General features: G+C 34.7%; 1 protein-coding gene across 1 annotated transcript; it reads right to left on the reverse strand.

Moving 5' to 3' along the window:
• Positions 1-2,789: 2,789 nt before the first annotated feature.
• Positions 2,790-9,335, reverse strand: LOC114761365 (probable protein phosphatase 2C 6). The gene is made up of 4 exons (XM_028950718.1): positions 8,769-9,335; positions 5,550-5,837; positions 5,130-5,235; positions 2,790-3,574 (listed from the first exon to the last, which is right to left on the reverse strand). Exons 1-4 carry the CDS (start codon positions 9,246-9,248, stop codon positions 3,252-3,254), a joined length of 1,197 nt encoding a protein of 398 aa, XP_028806551.1. The 5' UTR covers positions 9,249-9,335; the 3' UTR covers positions 2,790-3,251.
• Between the last annotated feature and the right edge of the window lie 2,911 nt (positions 9,336-12,246).

Here is a 12,246-nt window from a genome sequence, read left to right on the forward strand (position 1 = left end):
GAAATAAGATACCTGACAACGCTTCCCTTGAGTCGGTGAAGCAAACAGTCCATGCTCTGTTTGTCTTCATGTTCATGAAACCTGCAGGCACACAATCCTTCAATTACAATTTGTTATGATTAATGAATAAAGAGGACACGACAATTTGAGATCAATGTAAAGATGGCGCTCACAAAATGTTGTCAATATCATGGAACTGTCTGGTAGTTTCCCTGAAGAACAAGGCAAATATGTCCTGAACAAAGTGAGGACTGTCCAAGTCTTGCAGCTCCTCCAGCTGTTGAAACTGGGGTGGACTCAAAAATCCCTGCACCATTCTCCACATTATTTTATCTTCTTTCATTTGGAATCGTTATTTCCTATCTGATACTGTACTCTCTGTGCATGATGAGTGTGTGAATAATCAATATCAATATAAATTTAAAATCTAGTTTATCCGATAGAAAATTCTATAAAAATATTCTCATTTCGAAGAGATATAGAGGATTTTGCTGATTTACCTTGTGTTACAGAGTTTACGGATATTGGAATCTCAATTTTTTTCCTAATCTATCTCCATATATAAGAAACGGAAGAACGAAGGATTCAAAGTTCAGCTATTGCAAGACATATTTATTGTGGTGAAATATCTAATTATTTAGGTGTTAGATGAAATTTACCAAAAAAATTGACTTGAACTATCTAAGAACTTAATAAAAAGGGAGGTGGAGGAGAGAAAGAACAAGAAGGAAGTGGAGTTTTGAGTTTCCAAAAAATTATTATGTCAATATCTCATACCTAGTTTTTCCAATACATGAGAATATTAAAAAAAACATTTTTTGGATAAAATATGATATTACTTCTTTGTTACAATCCTTGCCAAATTTCAAAGATAATATTGAAATTGGCTTTTGTCATTTCTCTGATAAACAATCTAATCTTAATTAGTTTCAGCAAAATGGGAATATGTGAGCAGATACACAAGGGAGAATTACCAAGAGGTACCAAGAAAAAAATTTAATTATAAAATTTTTTTAATAACAAGTAAAGAGTCTAAACTTGTTGTCATTTTCTATTTTGAAATTTGTCATTACCTACTTTTACATGTCAGTGAACTTTAAGATAATTAAATCCCTTCTTTGAGACTTAATTGTAATTCTTCCAATACATAATAACAAATTAATTAAACAAGCAAATTAAAAGCAAAAATGAGATCAAAATTATTGAAGCAAGAGATGAACCTCATCAAAGAGGGACTGTTTCATCAAAGTAAGGTGTTGGTGAAAAGGCTGATTGTCCATTGTTTTATCAAATGGAGGATAAGGAGTAGAAGGCTTGTGCGTCAAAAGGGGACCCGACAACATATTTTTATATGTGCAAAATAGTAATTTAGGCTCGAATCTCATGCATATGCATTCATTAATTATTCTTCCATAATTTAGATTGCAAAATCTAATATCCAACATGTTTGAGATCTTCCAACGGTAATACATAATACTGCGGCGTACATGGATTATCGAGGCTGAAAGTGGGTCAGGTTTAATTTAGCAGTTTCACGTTAGATAATATTTGAGTTTGTTTTTATATTATTAATTTTTGTAGTAATCATGATAAAGTATATGAGTTTTATATATGATCAATTTGACAGTTTTCTCCTAACATTAGGAAAAACTGCATTATAAACAATAGAGCTTATAATTTTTTTATATATATATACTGACACATTGATTAAGCAAAATCAAATCTAACTAACTTGGTTGAGCTCATTTAAAATTCAAAATAAATACAATTGGAGTATCATCAAGTTTAGTTGAATTTTTTAGGCAAAAAAAATGTTTAGTTATATTTTTTATTTTTAATTCCACTGAAATTATTCACCACATGCATACGTTATAATCTTCACTGGTGTGTTCGTCAAAAAGAAACTTTGGACATGCAATAATGCAAAATTTATTAAAAAAATCTCTAATATAGTATTTTCTTCCTAATTCTCTAGTACTATTGCATGGATATATGTCTACATGTCAATAATTTCTTATTTAAATTTTACGAATATTATGAAAAAGTGTGTCTAGCTATTTTAAAGACTTCACAAAGGGGAACCCAAAAAGATTTTAGATTTCAATTTCCTGGCCGATTATGCATTATCACGGCATTCAGGCCTTCATAGCTAATGATCTGCCTTCGATCTTAATCTCTCTCATCTGATGACATCAGAGGCACAGCTCTGCCCAGACTTGGCATCATTAATAATCCTCTTTGTTTTGGGGGAACAGAGACGACTTTGAACACACGGGCTTCGACAACAGTATTTTTTTTATTTCAATGTAGCTTTGAAATCTCCATATTTCAATGGCCCAAACTTGGAGTAGTTTTTAATTAATCAAAGTTTTCTCAAGCATGTTTGCTAGTACATGTTCCATAATGCTATATTCCTCCGGTCCTAAAATTACACTGCAAAATAATCAGAGCATTCTAAACATGCGATTTGGGCTGCCAACTCCACGTTTAAAATACTTCTCCGGTCCTTCGACCCAATCCATTTTCTCTCTTTATTTATACATTTTTTTCCAAGATAATCCTTCTAATAATAATAGTTTTAGCCAATATACTTAATTAGCAAGGATATTTTAGAAATAACAACACTTATTTATTATAAATAACCAACTTAACTTACTTCCTTAATCTCTTCAAATAAGTCAATTGGGTCTTATAATTAGGACCGGAAGAGTATCATATTTGAAAGTCTCGAGGTGAAAAGATTTAATCATGTAGAATTAGGGCAACAAGCGAGCAATAACGATAGAATATTTGGCATATAAAGAACATAAAGATAGAATAAAAGCACGGAACTGGAGGTTTTTTAAACAAATTACCCGACATCTTTGCTCCGCAAGGCCATAATGATAAATGGCGAAATACGGAAAAACACGCGCACATGCATACATATACATATGCACTTGTACATCACCGGTATATTTGATTATAGGATATCAATTCCTGTACACATTCATTCATGAGGTAAAATGGAATGGTGTCGTTTCAAATCATGGCTCCCCTTCTGGACCAAACCAATGAAAATTGAGGGTTGATCTACACTCCAAGCAGAATTCTGTCTACTTGTTATTAAGCCAAGCCTCTCTGCTGGTCAGCTCTGTACAGCAAATGGGGTCAGACAAGAAGGGTCCTGTTTGTTCACGAATCGGCTACGACTTTCAGTATCATCTGAGGCTCTCATGGCTAAAATTCATTAAAAAAATTGATGTTAACAATTAGGAAGTCAAAGGAGGCTTTTGCTGGCGTTTTCTCTTTGATTTCAGATCAATAACTATGATCGAAATATTGTCTCTACTATTTCTACCGCATGCAATCTCTGTGAGGCTATCAGCCACGACTTGGGCAGGTGGAGTTTCTTCCATAGACAAGGACCTTCGTCGTCGTCTAAGAATATGACGTGCAACTTCCCCGACCTCTGCATTCGTCATTACATCCCAAAGCCCATCACTTGCCAGTATCAGGCATTCGTCCTCCTCGCTCCTCGTTGTAAAAGTCGTCTCAGGCAGTGGAATAATCCATGGCCTCAAATACCGATCACCTGAAACATTAGCCAGTACACAGTTCCAGTTGAAAAAGAAAGAAGGAAAAAGCCAGTCGATCATTTCGTTTCCCAGATATCCAGATGTTGGTTGTTCAACTTTGAACATGCTTATTTCCACCAGCTCACACCTCACAGAACACCTTTTCACAGTAAAGCACTTGAATCTCGGCATAAATTCAAACAATTTAACATCTTTGTGCCGCTTCTTTATAAACGGATCGCGCAAATTCATTAATTTATTAAATTTGTTGATGTGATCATTCATGAGCACAATCGCTCCAGTCTTGCAAGCCATTTTTGGTTCCCAAGCATAACAGAAAAGGCTATTCAGTTACTATAACCCCTATCAGTTATACCCCGTTGAAAGATACCTGCATTAACTAATTAAGAAAAAAAAATGCGGAAGAGAAAGCGGAATGACCCACCTTGGCTGTGTGCTCGCTTCTTTCTAGTAGAAGATAACTAAAACGACTAGGTTGTCCCAATCAAATGGAAAGTGAACAAAGTGTATCTAAGTCTATAAATGGCGGGGCAAGCCTCTTGCGATCTAATTTTCAGGCACCAAAAGATTTTACTGACAAGAAACTAGTAATATTTTCCTGCATCAGTAGGTTAGGGACAAAAAAATAAGAATCTGAAATAAAAGATAGCGATATCAAGTCTTCCCATGAAAGAGCAAACATAATCTTTGAATCGTTCTATAGGGGTCCAATCTACCTAGCTTCAGCTACACGTAACTTACGAAAAAAGCCATAGGTTTGATTTCTTAATTAGTCATAACAGTCTAGGCTTTCTGTCATATGCAGTAGCACACAGATATACCTTTTTTCCTATAAAATGATCAATTATGTATAAAACAAAGTAAGCTAATACAACTGAAGTCAATAGGATAGGTCCGGTCCAGGGAATGGGATATTCAGCTAAAGATGTACTAAGTATCCTCCGCACCTGAGAATTTTACAGATGCAAATCATGAACAGAATGCAGAAAGGACAACAAACCAAGAATTGAAGTTTACTTGGGAAAATAACAATAAGTAAGACGATCCTAAAATGTCAGGCCAAAAAAGAATAAAAACTAGTGTCGAGAATCAAAAGGCCAAAACTACCTCCTCCTCTTTTCGGTCTTCAACCATCCCTCTCCTTTGCCCCCTCATTTTCATTGTGACAACCACTAAATTAGGAGATTTTGAAAAGTAGTTCATATCTTTGGCCCCACCCAAAAAAGTTGTTATCCAAAAAACACAAAACTCGGCAATCTATACAACACATGATGAATCCCATCAAATGGACAAATACATGCTAATAAGAACTGCTGAAATTTCATGTCACATATTAGTAGTTACCATACTGCTGTTTATAAGATATAAACCATTTCGACTTTTGAGAACTATATTTTTTAGCTAATGCATCAAGAATATGTTATGGTGCTTACATACATTACCTAAATATTATAGAGAGGAATAAGATGCCTTAATCAATAGTTCAGCAGGAGAAAATCTGACACAAATTTTTAACCTATGGCTGGATATAAAGAAGTGAAATCAAGGTACCTATGGCCCTGGACATGGCAAGAACTCCAAACACCCTAGCTCCATTCCAGTTTATGACTTTTCCTCCTGCTCCTTCAATTCTCAACAGTTCATCTTGTCTATCAGGCTGTACAAGCAAGGATAACTGTATCTTAATTTTCGGTTACAAAACAACATATAACAATACTTAAGTAAAGGATAAATGTCTAATGGCTGCAAACGGGAATGACGGGTCTTTCATTTTCTTTTTACCCCCTTCATCGGTTGCAAGTATCTCAAACTTCAAAGCTGCGCACAACCAGATTCTGTCTTCTAATTCACATGAAGTCATAAATACATGAATAAACAAAAAAGATAGTAAACCAGAGCCATATGTAACCAAATGCGCGTATGCAAGTCAACATATAGTGAAGAATGGACCAAGGTAGGATTTCAGAAGACCTTCTGATCCACAGTCAAGGGGATTGTTTGTGTGCCGCGGCAAAGAACTGCCCTTGAGTCGCCACAGTTAGATGTAATGATTTGGCAACGAGATAGAACCACCACAGCAGCAGTAGATCCTACCATTTCTGGTGCTACCGCATCTGTTAAAATTTTATTGTCAGTCTTCTCAAAGCCACTAGCAAAAACGGCCTCCCACTTTCCCTGCCATTCGGTGCCCTGAGCTGTGTCTCGATCCCACTCTTCCGCTACAGCTTCATGCATCCGTTCGGCACAAAACTTGGCCACCTAGCGTTGAATTTCCACCGAAGTTAGGAGAGTGATTATCTACTCATGATATAATATCACCTCTTTTCTGTATGGCAAGAGATATCTCCATGTTCCAAATTGTGACGGTCAGATTTTACTAACATTGGACAAATTCATTCAAGAATAGAAGCTGAATGAAGCCAAATCAAGAATTCAGAGGCCCTTTTAACCAGAACTTCATAAACGTTGGTAGCATGATAAATAAACATGCCCATCATGAATTCGAAATGATATTGAAGAATCATTCAACAGGGGAAAAAAAAAGAAGGGTAAATGAAAACAAATAAATAGTCACATATTTGACATTATTAACACACCACAATTCATAAAGTATCTTTACATAAGATCTTCATAAATAGTCATTATATTTGCACTGCCCTACACAGTGATAAACAGTATTAAAGGTTTAGGGCATTGGTGCTGCTTCTAGTACATTGAATCCCAGGCTCTAACGACGATCCGGATTTCAGCTACAAGAGCCTGCACTCATCTTGTTTTAGAACCCGCAATCCAAATTAACTTGCCTTGGATTGCTGTAATGAGGGGTGTGGGTCGTTTTGAATCAGCCTTACACGAGAGGGTATTGTTCTTTTGTTTCGTAGCGAGGACTCTTGGGCAGATTTATTCTCCAGGTTAATTTAATGGATTCTAACCATGATATTCAGTTTTTAATCATTAAACTTTAGAATTCAGATTTAGATATCACAAGTCAACTGTACCTACCAACTTCGCAACGTAATTAGGCCCCATTATTGCTCCTATCCTTGATATAAGACCTAATTATTGAGTTGATTTTGATTCTAAATATAATACCTATTTCTCATATTTATCAATTTTTCCTAAATTATCCCTATGATTTTCCTCAACCATAATCAAGTAGAAGAGGGAGAGAGGATATTAAGAAAGATGATTATGATATTTTAGGAAAAATATGTCATATTTTTTATAATTAACTAACTTACCTAACTTCCTTGGTCTAATCAAATTTTTTATAATTAACTAACTTACCCAATTTCCTTAGTCTAATCAAATTAGTTAAATAGATCTTATATTAAAGACCGGAGAAATATATATATTAAGACTTTTCAAATCAAAAAAAAAAATTACAATAAGGTCCTATCCAAAAAATTTCTTGAAATCATCAAATTAGTCTGAAGTTCCAAAAGATCTCTTTGCAAAAGATTTTATTTGTTTAATTACTAAATTACTTTTTTTTAATACCTGAAGTTGCTAATATTTATGCTTTAGAGACTGCACTTTCAGTTATCAATATATATTTTTTTTAAAAAAGAATAATTTAGTAATCAAACAAGTAGAATCACTTGCAATGAGGTCACTTTAGAATAATTTAATAATTTTAAGAGACTTTTTTTATTTAATTCTTGTGGCACCTTGTTGTAATTTTTCCATTAAAAAAAAAATAGAGAAAGAGAAAGGAATCGCTTTCCCAGACGGAGCCGCACGGCCAACCACTGATCACCAGGTATCGTACGTGGTATGTAAGACAAAAAGCTAATATATCATATCTGTGTATGTTTTTTCAGATAGTAAAATACAATGATAATTATTTTTATATACAAGCATATAGGTGATTTCATTTGAAAGTAACAAAAGAAAGGGGCTTTTCTGCGTAGGAGATGAGCTGAGCTGCCCTAAACAAAGAAAAGTTCAGAATAAAGTGGGGATGAGGACCATAACATACCAACTATCGTCCTCTAAGTTGGAAACGTGGCACCAACGCACACAGTGAGCCATTGGTCCCACCTCCTCCTACATACTACTATTATTATCCACCTTTTCCTTCAATAACACAGGGATTCCTCCGTCCACGTGGCTCCTCCTTTTCCCACGGTTCAGAATTCACAAATCACACCCCCTCACAAAAACTCTACTATTTTTACAAACAATGTTCCTGTAGTCTGAAACTTCTCCATCCAAACCAACGCAAGTATTTAAAAAAATTGTATTTGTTAAATTACTTTTAACTAATTTTAATTTTTTTTAAATCACATAATTTAGTTTAAAAGATTTTATAATAAAGGATGGAGGGAAAATATGAAAGTGTAATAATAAGATAAATAAAAGAAGAGAATATATCAAATACATTAAATTAGAGATAAAATAAATAATAATGCATTAAATACTCATATCTTATAAAAAGAAACATACCCATTCAAAAAATTAGATCTTATAACAAGAGAAAGAAGGAGTATATTTTATTATCATACACCAAAAAAAACCATATTTATTTTATGTAAACGTTTTTATAACTGATAAATGCTCCGCCATTTACATCAATAAATACCAAAAGGTTCTAGACAGGTGGCCAGACGGAAAGTAATGGTTGGCCGGAAACCAGTAATCATTCGTCAGTGAGAAAAGCCAGTGTGAACGACGGTGACGTTAGAGAATATATCCAGGGGTAAAACCGTAAGAGCAAGAGAAACTAAGCAAACAAAACAAAAGGGACGCCCCAATGACCCAAGACGAAAAGTATTTGTACGGTCATTGTTACGCGTGGCGGGACACGAAACGGAACGACCCATGGATTTTCTCTCTGGTGGACCAACTCTTTGCATACCACGTGGTCTTCCCAGCAATCATCTCATTCCAGCGTTTAATCGAGGAAAAAAAATTCTGCTAAGGAGTTTAATTAAATATATTGTCAAGCAGATAAAAAATGCAACAAAAATAGCCTCTCCGATCAGGTCTGTTCGCGATGAAAAATATGCAGAATGCGTTAGGTATTCCACCGGCCCCCCGTCAACACTATAGCTAGTCGCAAATGGGAGCAAGTTCTTTAAAATATTTTTTTACAACAAACGGAAGTAGTATTACGATAATCTATACGAATAAAATTCGAAAATCAGCACAGGGAGAATGCTGAGGGAAGAAGGAAGGGGTTTGTACCTGAGATCCACCGTGGCCGTCGTAAACGCCGAAGAAATGAACGGGCGAGATCTCGGTGGAGGATTTCGAGCAAGGAGCTGTACATCCGCCGACGCGATCGCACGGGAGGGACATAAACCCTGGGATAACAGCAACAGCGTCCTCCATCTCTTTCCTCCTGCCAATCACCGACGTAAATCCCCAACTGACTCCCTTGTTATTCCGTCCGACGCACTTGTCCCTGGAGGCGCTCATCTCTTGGGAGGGAGGGGGATCGTGCGACCGAGGTGAGGGCAGGACCTTGGAGATCGCAACCCCAGGAATGTCGCCGGAGCCAGGGCTGATGGTGGAAATGTCGCCGGAGCTGGAGGTGCTGCGGGAATATTCGGAAGAGAGAACGAAGGGTAAGGTGGAGGCGGAAGAGGAGGTGGAGAAGGGGGAGGCGGAGTCGACCTGCTGGAGCTGGAAGTCGTCCAAGTCCAAGTGCAAGGGTTGTTCCATGATGGGAGCGAAGGAGAGGAGGACAGGGGGCGAAGGCAGCGATAAAAGGAGAAGAAAAGACGGGTGAGACTGGGACACGTGTAATAAGATATTACTCTACGGCACACGCATCCGGAGTGAAATTGGATACTACATTATTTCCTTTGGAGTGGTAGTTTTTAACTGCGGTTTTTTCTGTCGTTCTTTCTAGTTACTACGCTCCGCATAAAAATTATTGCCCTTCACCCTTCCGTGCTTTTATTCCCCCAGTTGATTTCACAATAGAAAAAATCATTAAAAAAAATTTTAAAAATAGAAAAATTGTAAATATGAATCCATTATAATACTATCTCCGGTGTTATATATAAAACCCTGTTTGACTTTTATTTTGGTTTTAAATATAAGACCCCAATCCACTTTGTCTCTCATATTTATACTTTTTTTTTCAAAGTAGCCCTTCTAACAATGATAGTTCTAATCAATACACCTGATTAGCAAGAATATTTTAGGAAAAACAACAACTACTCAGAACAAATAACTAATTCAACTTACTTTCTTAATCTCTTCAAATTGGTCAATTGGTTCTTATAATTAGGATCGGAGGTAGTGTTAATATTGGTTTTAAGAATAATTAAAAAAACAAATAACAATAATTTTTATAAATGGATCCCTAAATGCAATTTTTTAATTTATAAGATCTTTTTTTTGTGATTGTCCCTTCATAATATCTTTACTCCCTCAGTAAAATTATAAAACATGATGGTGAAGTGAGATGTTTGAAAATACAAGCCATTTTTTTATTTATTTCTGTAATTTAAAATTTGACAATCAGTCTTTTACAAGTTCAGCTTCGGTATATTCGTAGGAAAAAAAAGTATAGCTAATATTTTTAAAAAAATTGCATTTCTGAGCTTTTACATTTTTGTATGGATAATGATTAAATTTGAGAAACTACCGCTTTCACTCCTGAATATATTTGAATTCGTAAAAGCGTTTACTTGGATCCTAATTTATATTTTTAAAATTTACACATTTTCTCAAAACTCTCAATATTAATTACATATATCAAGAGAATTTTTCATTAAGAAATATTTCCAGTGCAATTTATTAAATATAATATTTTAAAAAATAATATATATTACAAATAATTAATATAATTTTTAAATTTTTAAAAGCTAATTATCTATTTTTCTTATTGAAATCCTTGGAAGTATAAAATCAGTGTGTTAAAAACTTAAAATGGGTGGTTGGGTTTTTATTTAGCAGGAAACATGAATTGGGCGGTTGAAAGGGAGTTATTCGGTTTAGTGATGAGCGAATAGCTCCCTCGACAAGAGCATGTTGAGCACACTTCTAGTGCTGCATCTCCACGTGTCTTCCTTTCCTCATTATGCCTTCGCGCCCGCTTCGATGTTGCGTCAGTGCAAACCGCATTCCCTGTTGTTCTCGCCATTTTCACAGACTTGACCGTTCATACCATTTTTTCGAGCCACAAAAAAAAAAGAGCATATCTTTATTTTTCTTGTTGAATAAAATATTTTAATTTTACATATAGATAAATATATGCTATAAATAATGATTATTCAACAGATTTAATGTCATGAGAAGAGATTTTAGCTGGTTTCTGTGTTCAAAGTTTGGTTTTACATTAAAAATTATGAAATTATGGTTTTTGCCGAAGGCAGCAACCTTTCATGACAAAAACCGTATTTTTTTTAACTTTTGTGAATGATCATTTTAATATAATTCTCCCTAAATACTTTGAAATGAACATGATTTTACCAAATCTAATTGATGTGAGAACATTTTGACCATCGTCCAGCGTGTTATTGTCATATATACCACAAGCCCCTAATTAATTAGAGACTTAATTTATGTAGTACTGTGTGGCGTTAACTTCATAAAAAAGCATCACATTTGGGGTTTACCTAGGCAAAAAGGAAAAGAGCAAATATTTTACTGATGAACAAATGAAAACAATCGTGTGATTTCAGCGGCCAAAATAAGATATTCTTGTTGCAAGTAAAAGAGAGGTGGAGTTCTATAATCATGAAAGGCACATATGGTTGAAAATAATTAGTGTGAGTGCTCGTGTGTGTGTGTGTGTGTGTGTGTGTGTTTTATCAAAGGTTATGTGAAGTTTTTACCCAGAAGCCTTATGAGTATGGATTGGATTATTTTGTTTCGAAACGGTCGCAGGTTTTGGGTTGTTGATAAGCAGATGATGTTCCAAATTTCCACCACTCGTTAGGATCACAAATGGGGCTGTGTTTCCGGTTGGCAATTACAAGCGGCTATGGTGTTTATTCATATATGGCTAACTGAGGCATATATAGCAGCGACCATTTATTTGATGATTCTTAGTTTGAATAATACCATTTTATTACCTTATCTAGTTTATATATGCTACTCCACGTGTCTTTAATATAAGACCCATTTAACTAATTTAATTAGATTAAGGAAGTTAGGTAAGTTAGCTAATTATAAGAAATATGACACGTTTTTCATAAAACACCATAATCATCTTTCTTAATGCTTCCTCTCTTTTTTCTATTTAATTATGACTGAGAGAGTATCTATATAAGTAATTTAGAGAAAATTGATAAATATGATAAATAGGTTTTATATTTAGGACTAAAACCAATTTAACAATTGGGTTCTATATTAAGGACCGGAAAAGTACTACATAGGATCGGAGGGGTATAAGTTTCCACAGTTGAGATCTCTAGATAGGAAATGGAAAAACTAGATGATGAATGACACAGTTCCACTTCAATAATACACCTCAGCTTCCGTTTGGTGTTAAGGAAATTGAGAAGAAATTTTAATGAAACAAATTTAAAAAATTGAAGAAATAAATTAAAATTTTTAATTAATTTTTATTTCTCTTTTATATTTTTTTATTAAAATTTTAAAAAGTCACTTCTAAAATATTTCAAATAGAGTTTATTAAAAAAATTTCTTTGTTTCCTTCTATTTTCTTCGCACCAAATAATACCTACCTAAGAGAAAAATAAGA

This window comes from Neltuma alba, unplaced genomic scaffold (assembly GCF_004799145.2).
Source record: "Neltuma alba isolate B1F8T4 unplaced genomic scaffold, ASM479914v2 tig00011119_pilon, whole genome shotgun sequence".
NCBI classification, from domain to species: Eukaryota; Viridiplantae; Streptophyta; class Magnoliopsida; order Fabales; family Fabaceae; genus Neltuma; species Neltuma alba.

What these genes read in the sequence shown, in the direction of transcription:
- LOC114761365 (XM_028950718.1), bottom strand. Translation starts at nt 9,248, where the DNA reads ATGGAACAACCCTTGCACTTGGACTTGGACGACTTCCAGCTCCAGCAG. An exon ending in CCTTGACTGTGGATCAGAAG is followed by an intron (nt 5,236 to 5,549) that starts GTCTTCTGAAAT and finishes TTGCTTGTACAG; the next exon opens with CCTGATAGACAAGATGAACT. An exon ending in TGCCATGTCCAGGGCCATAG is followed by an intron (nt 3,575 to 5,129) that starts GTACCTTGATTT and finishes CTAATGTTTCAG; the next exon opens with GTGATCGGTATTTGAGGCCA.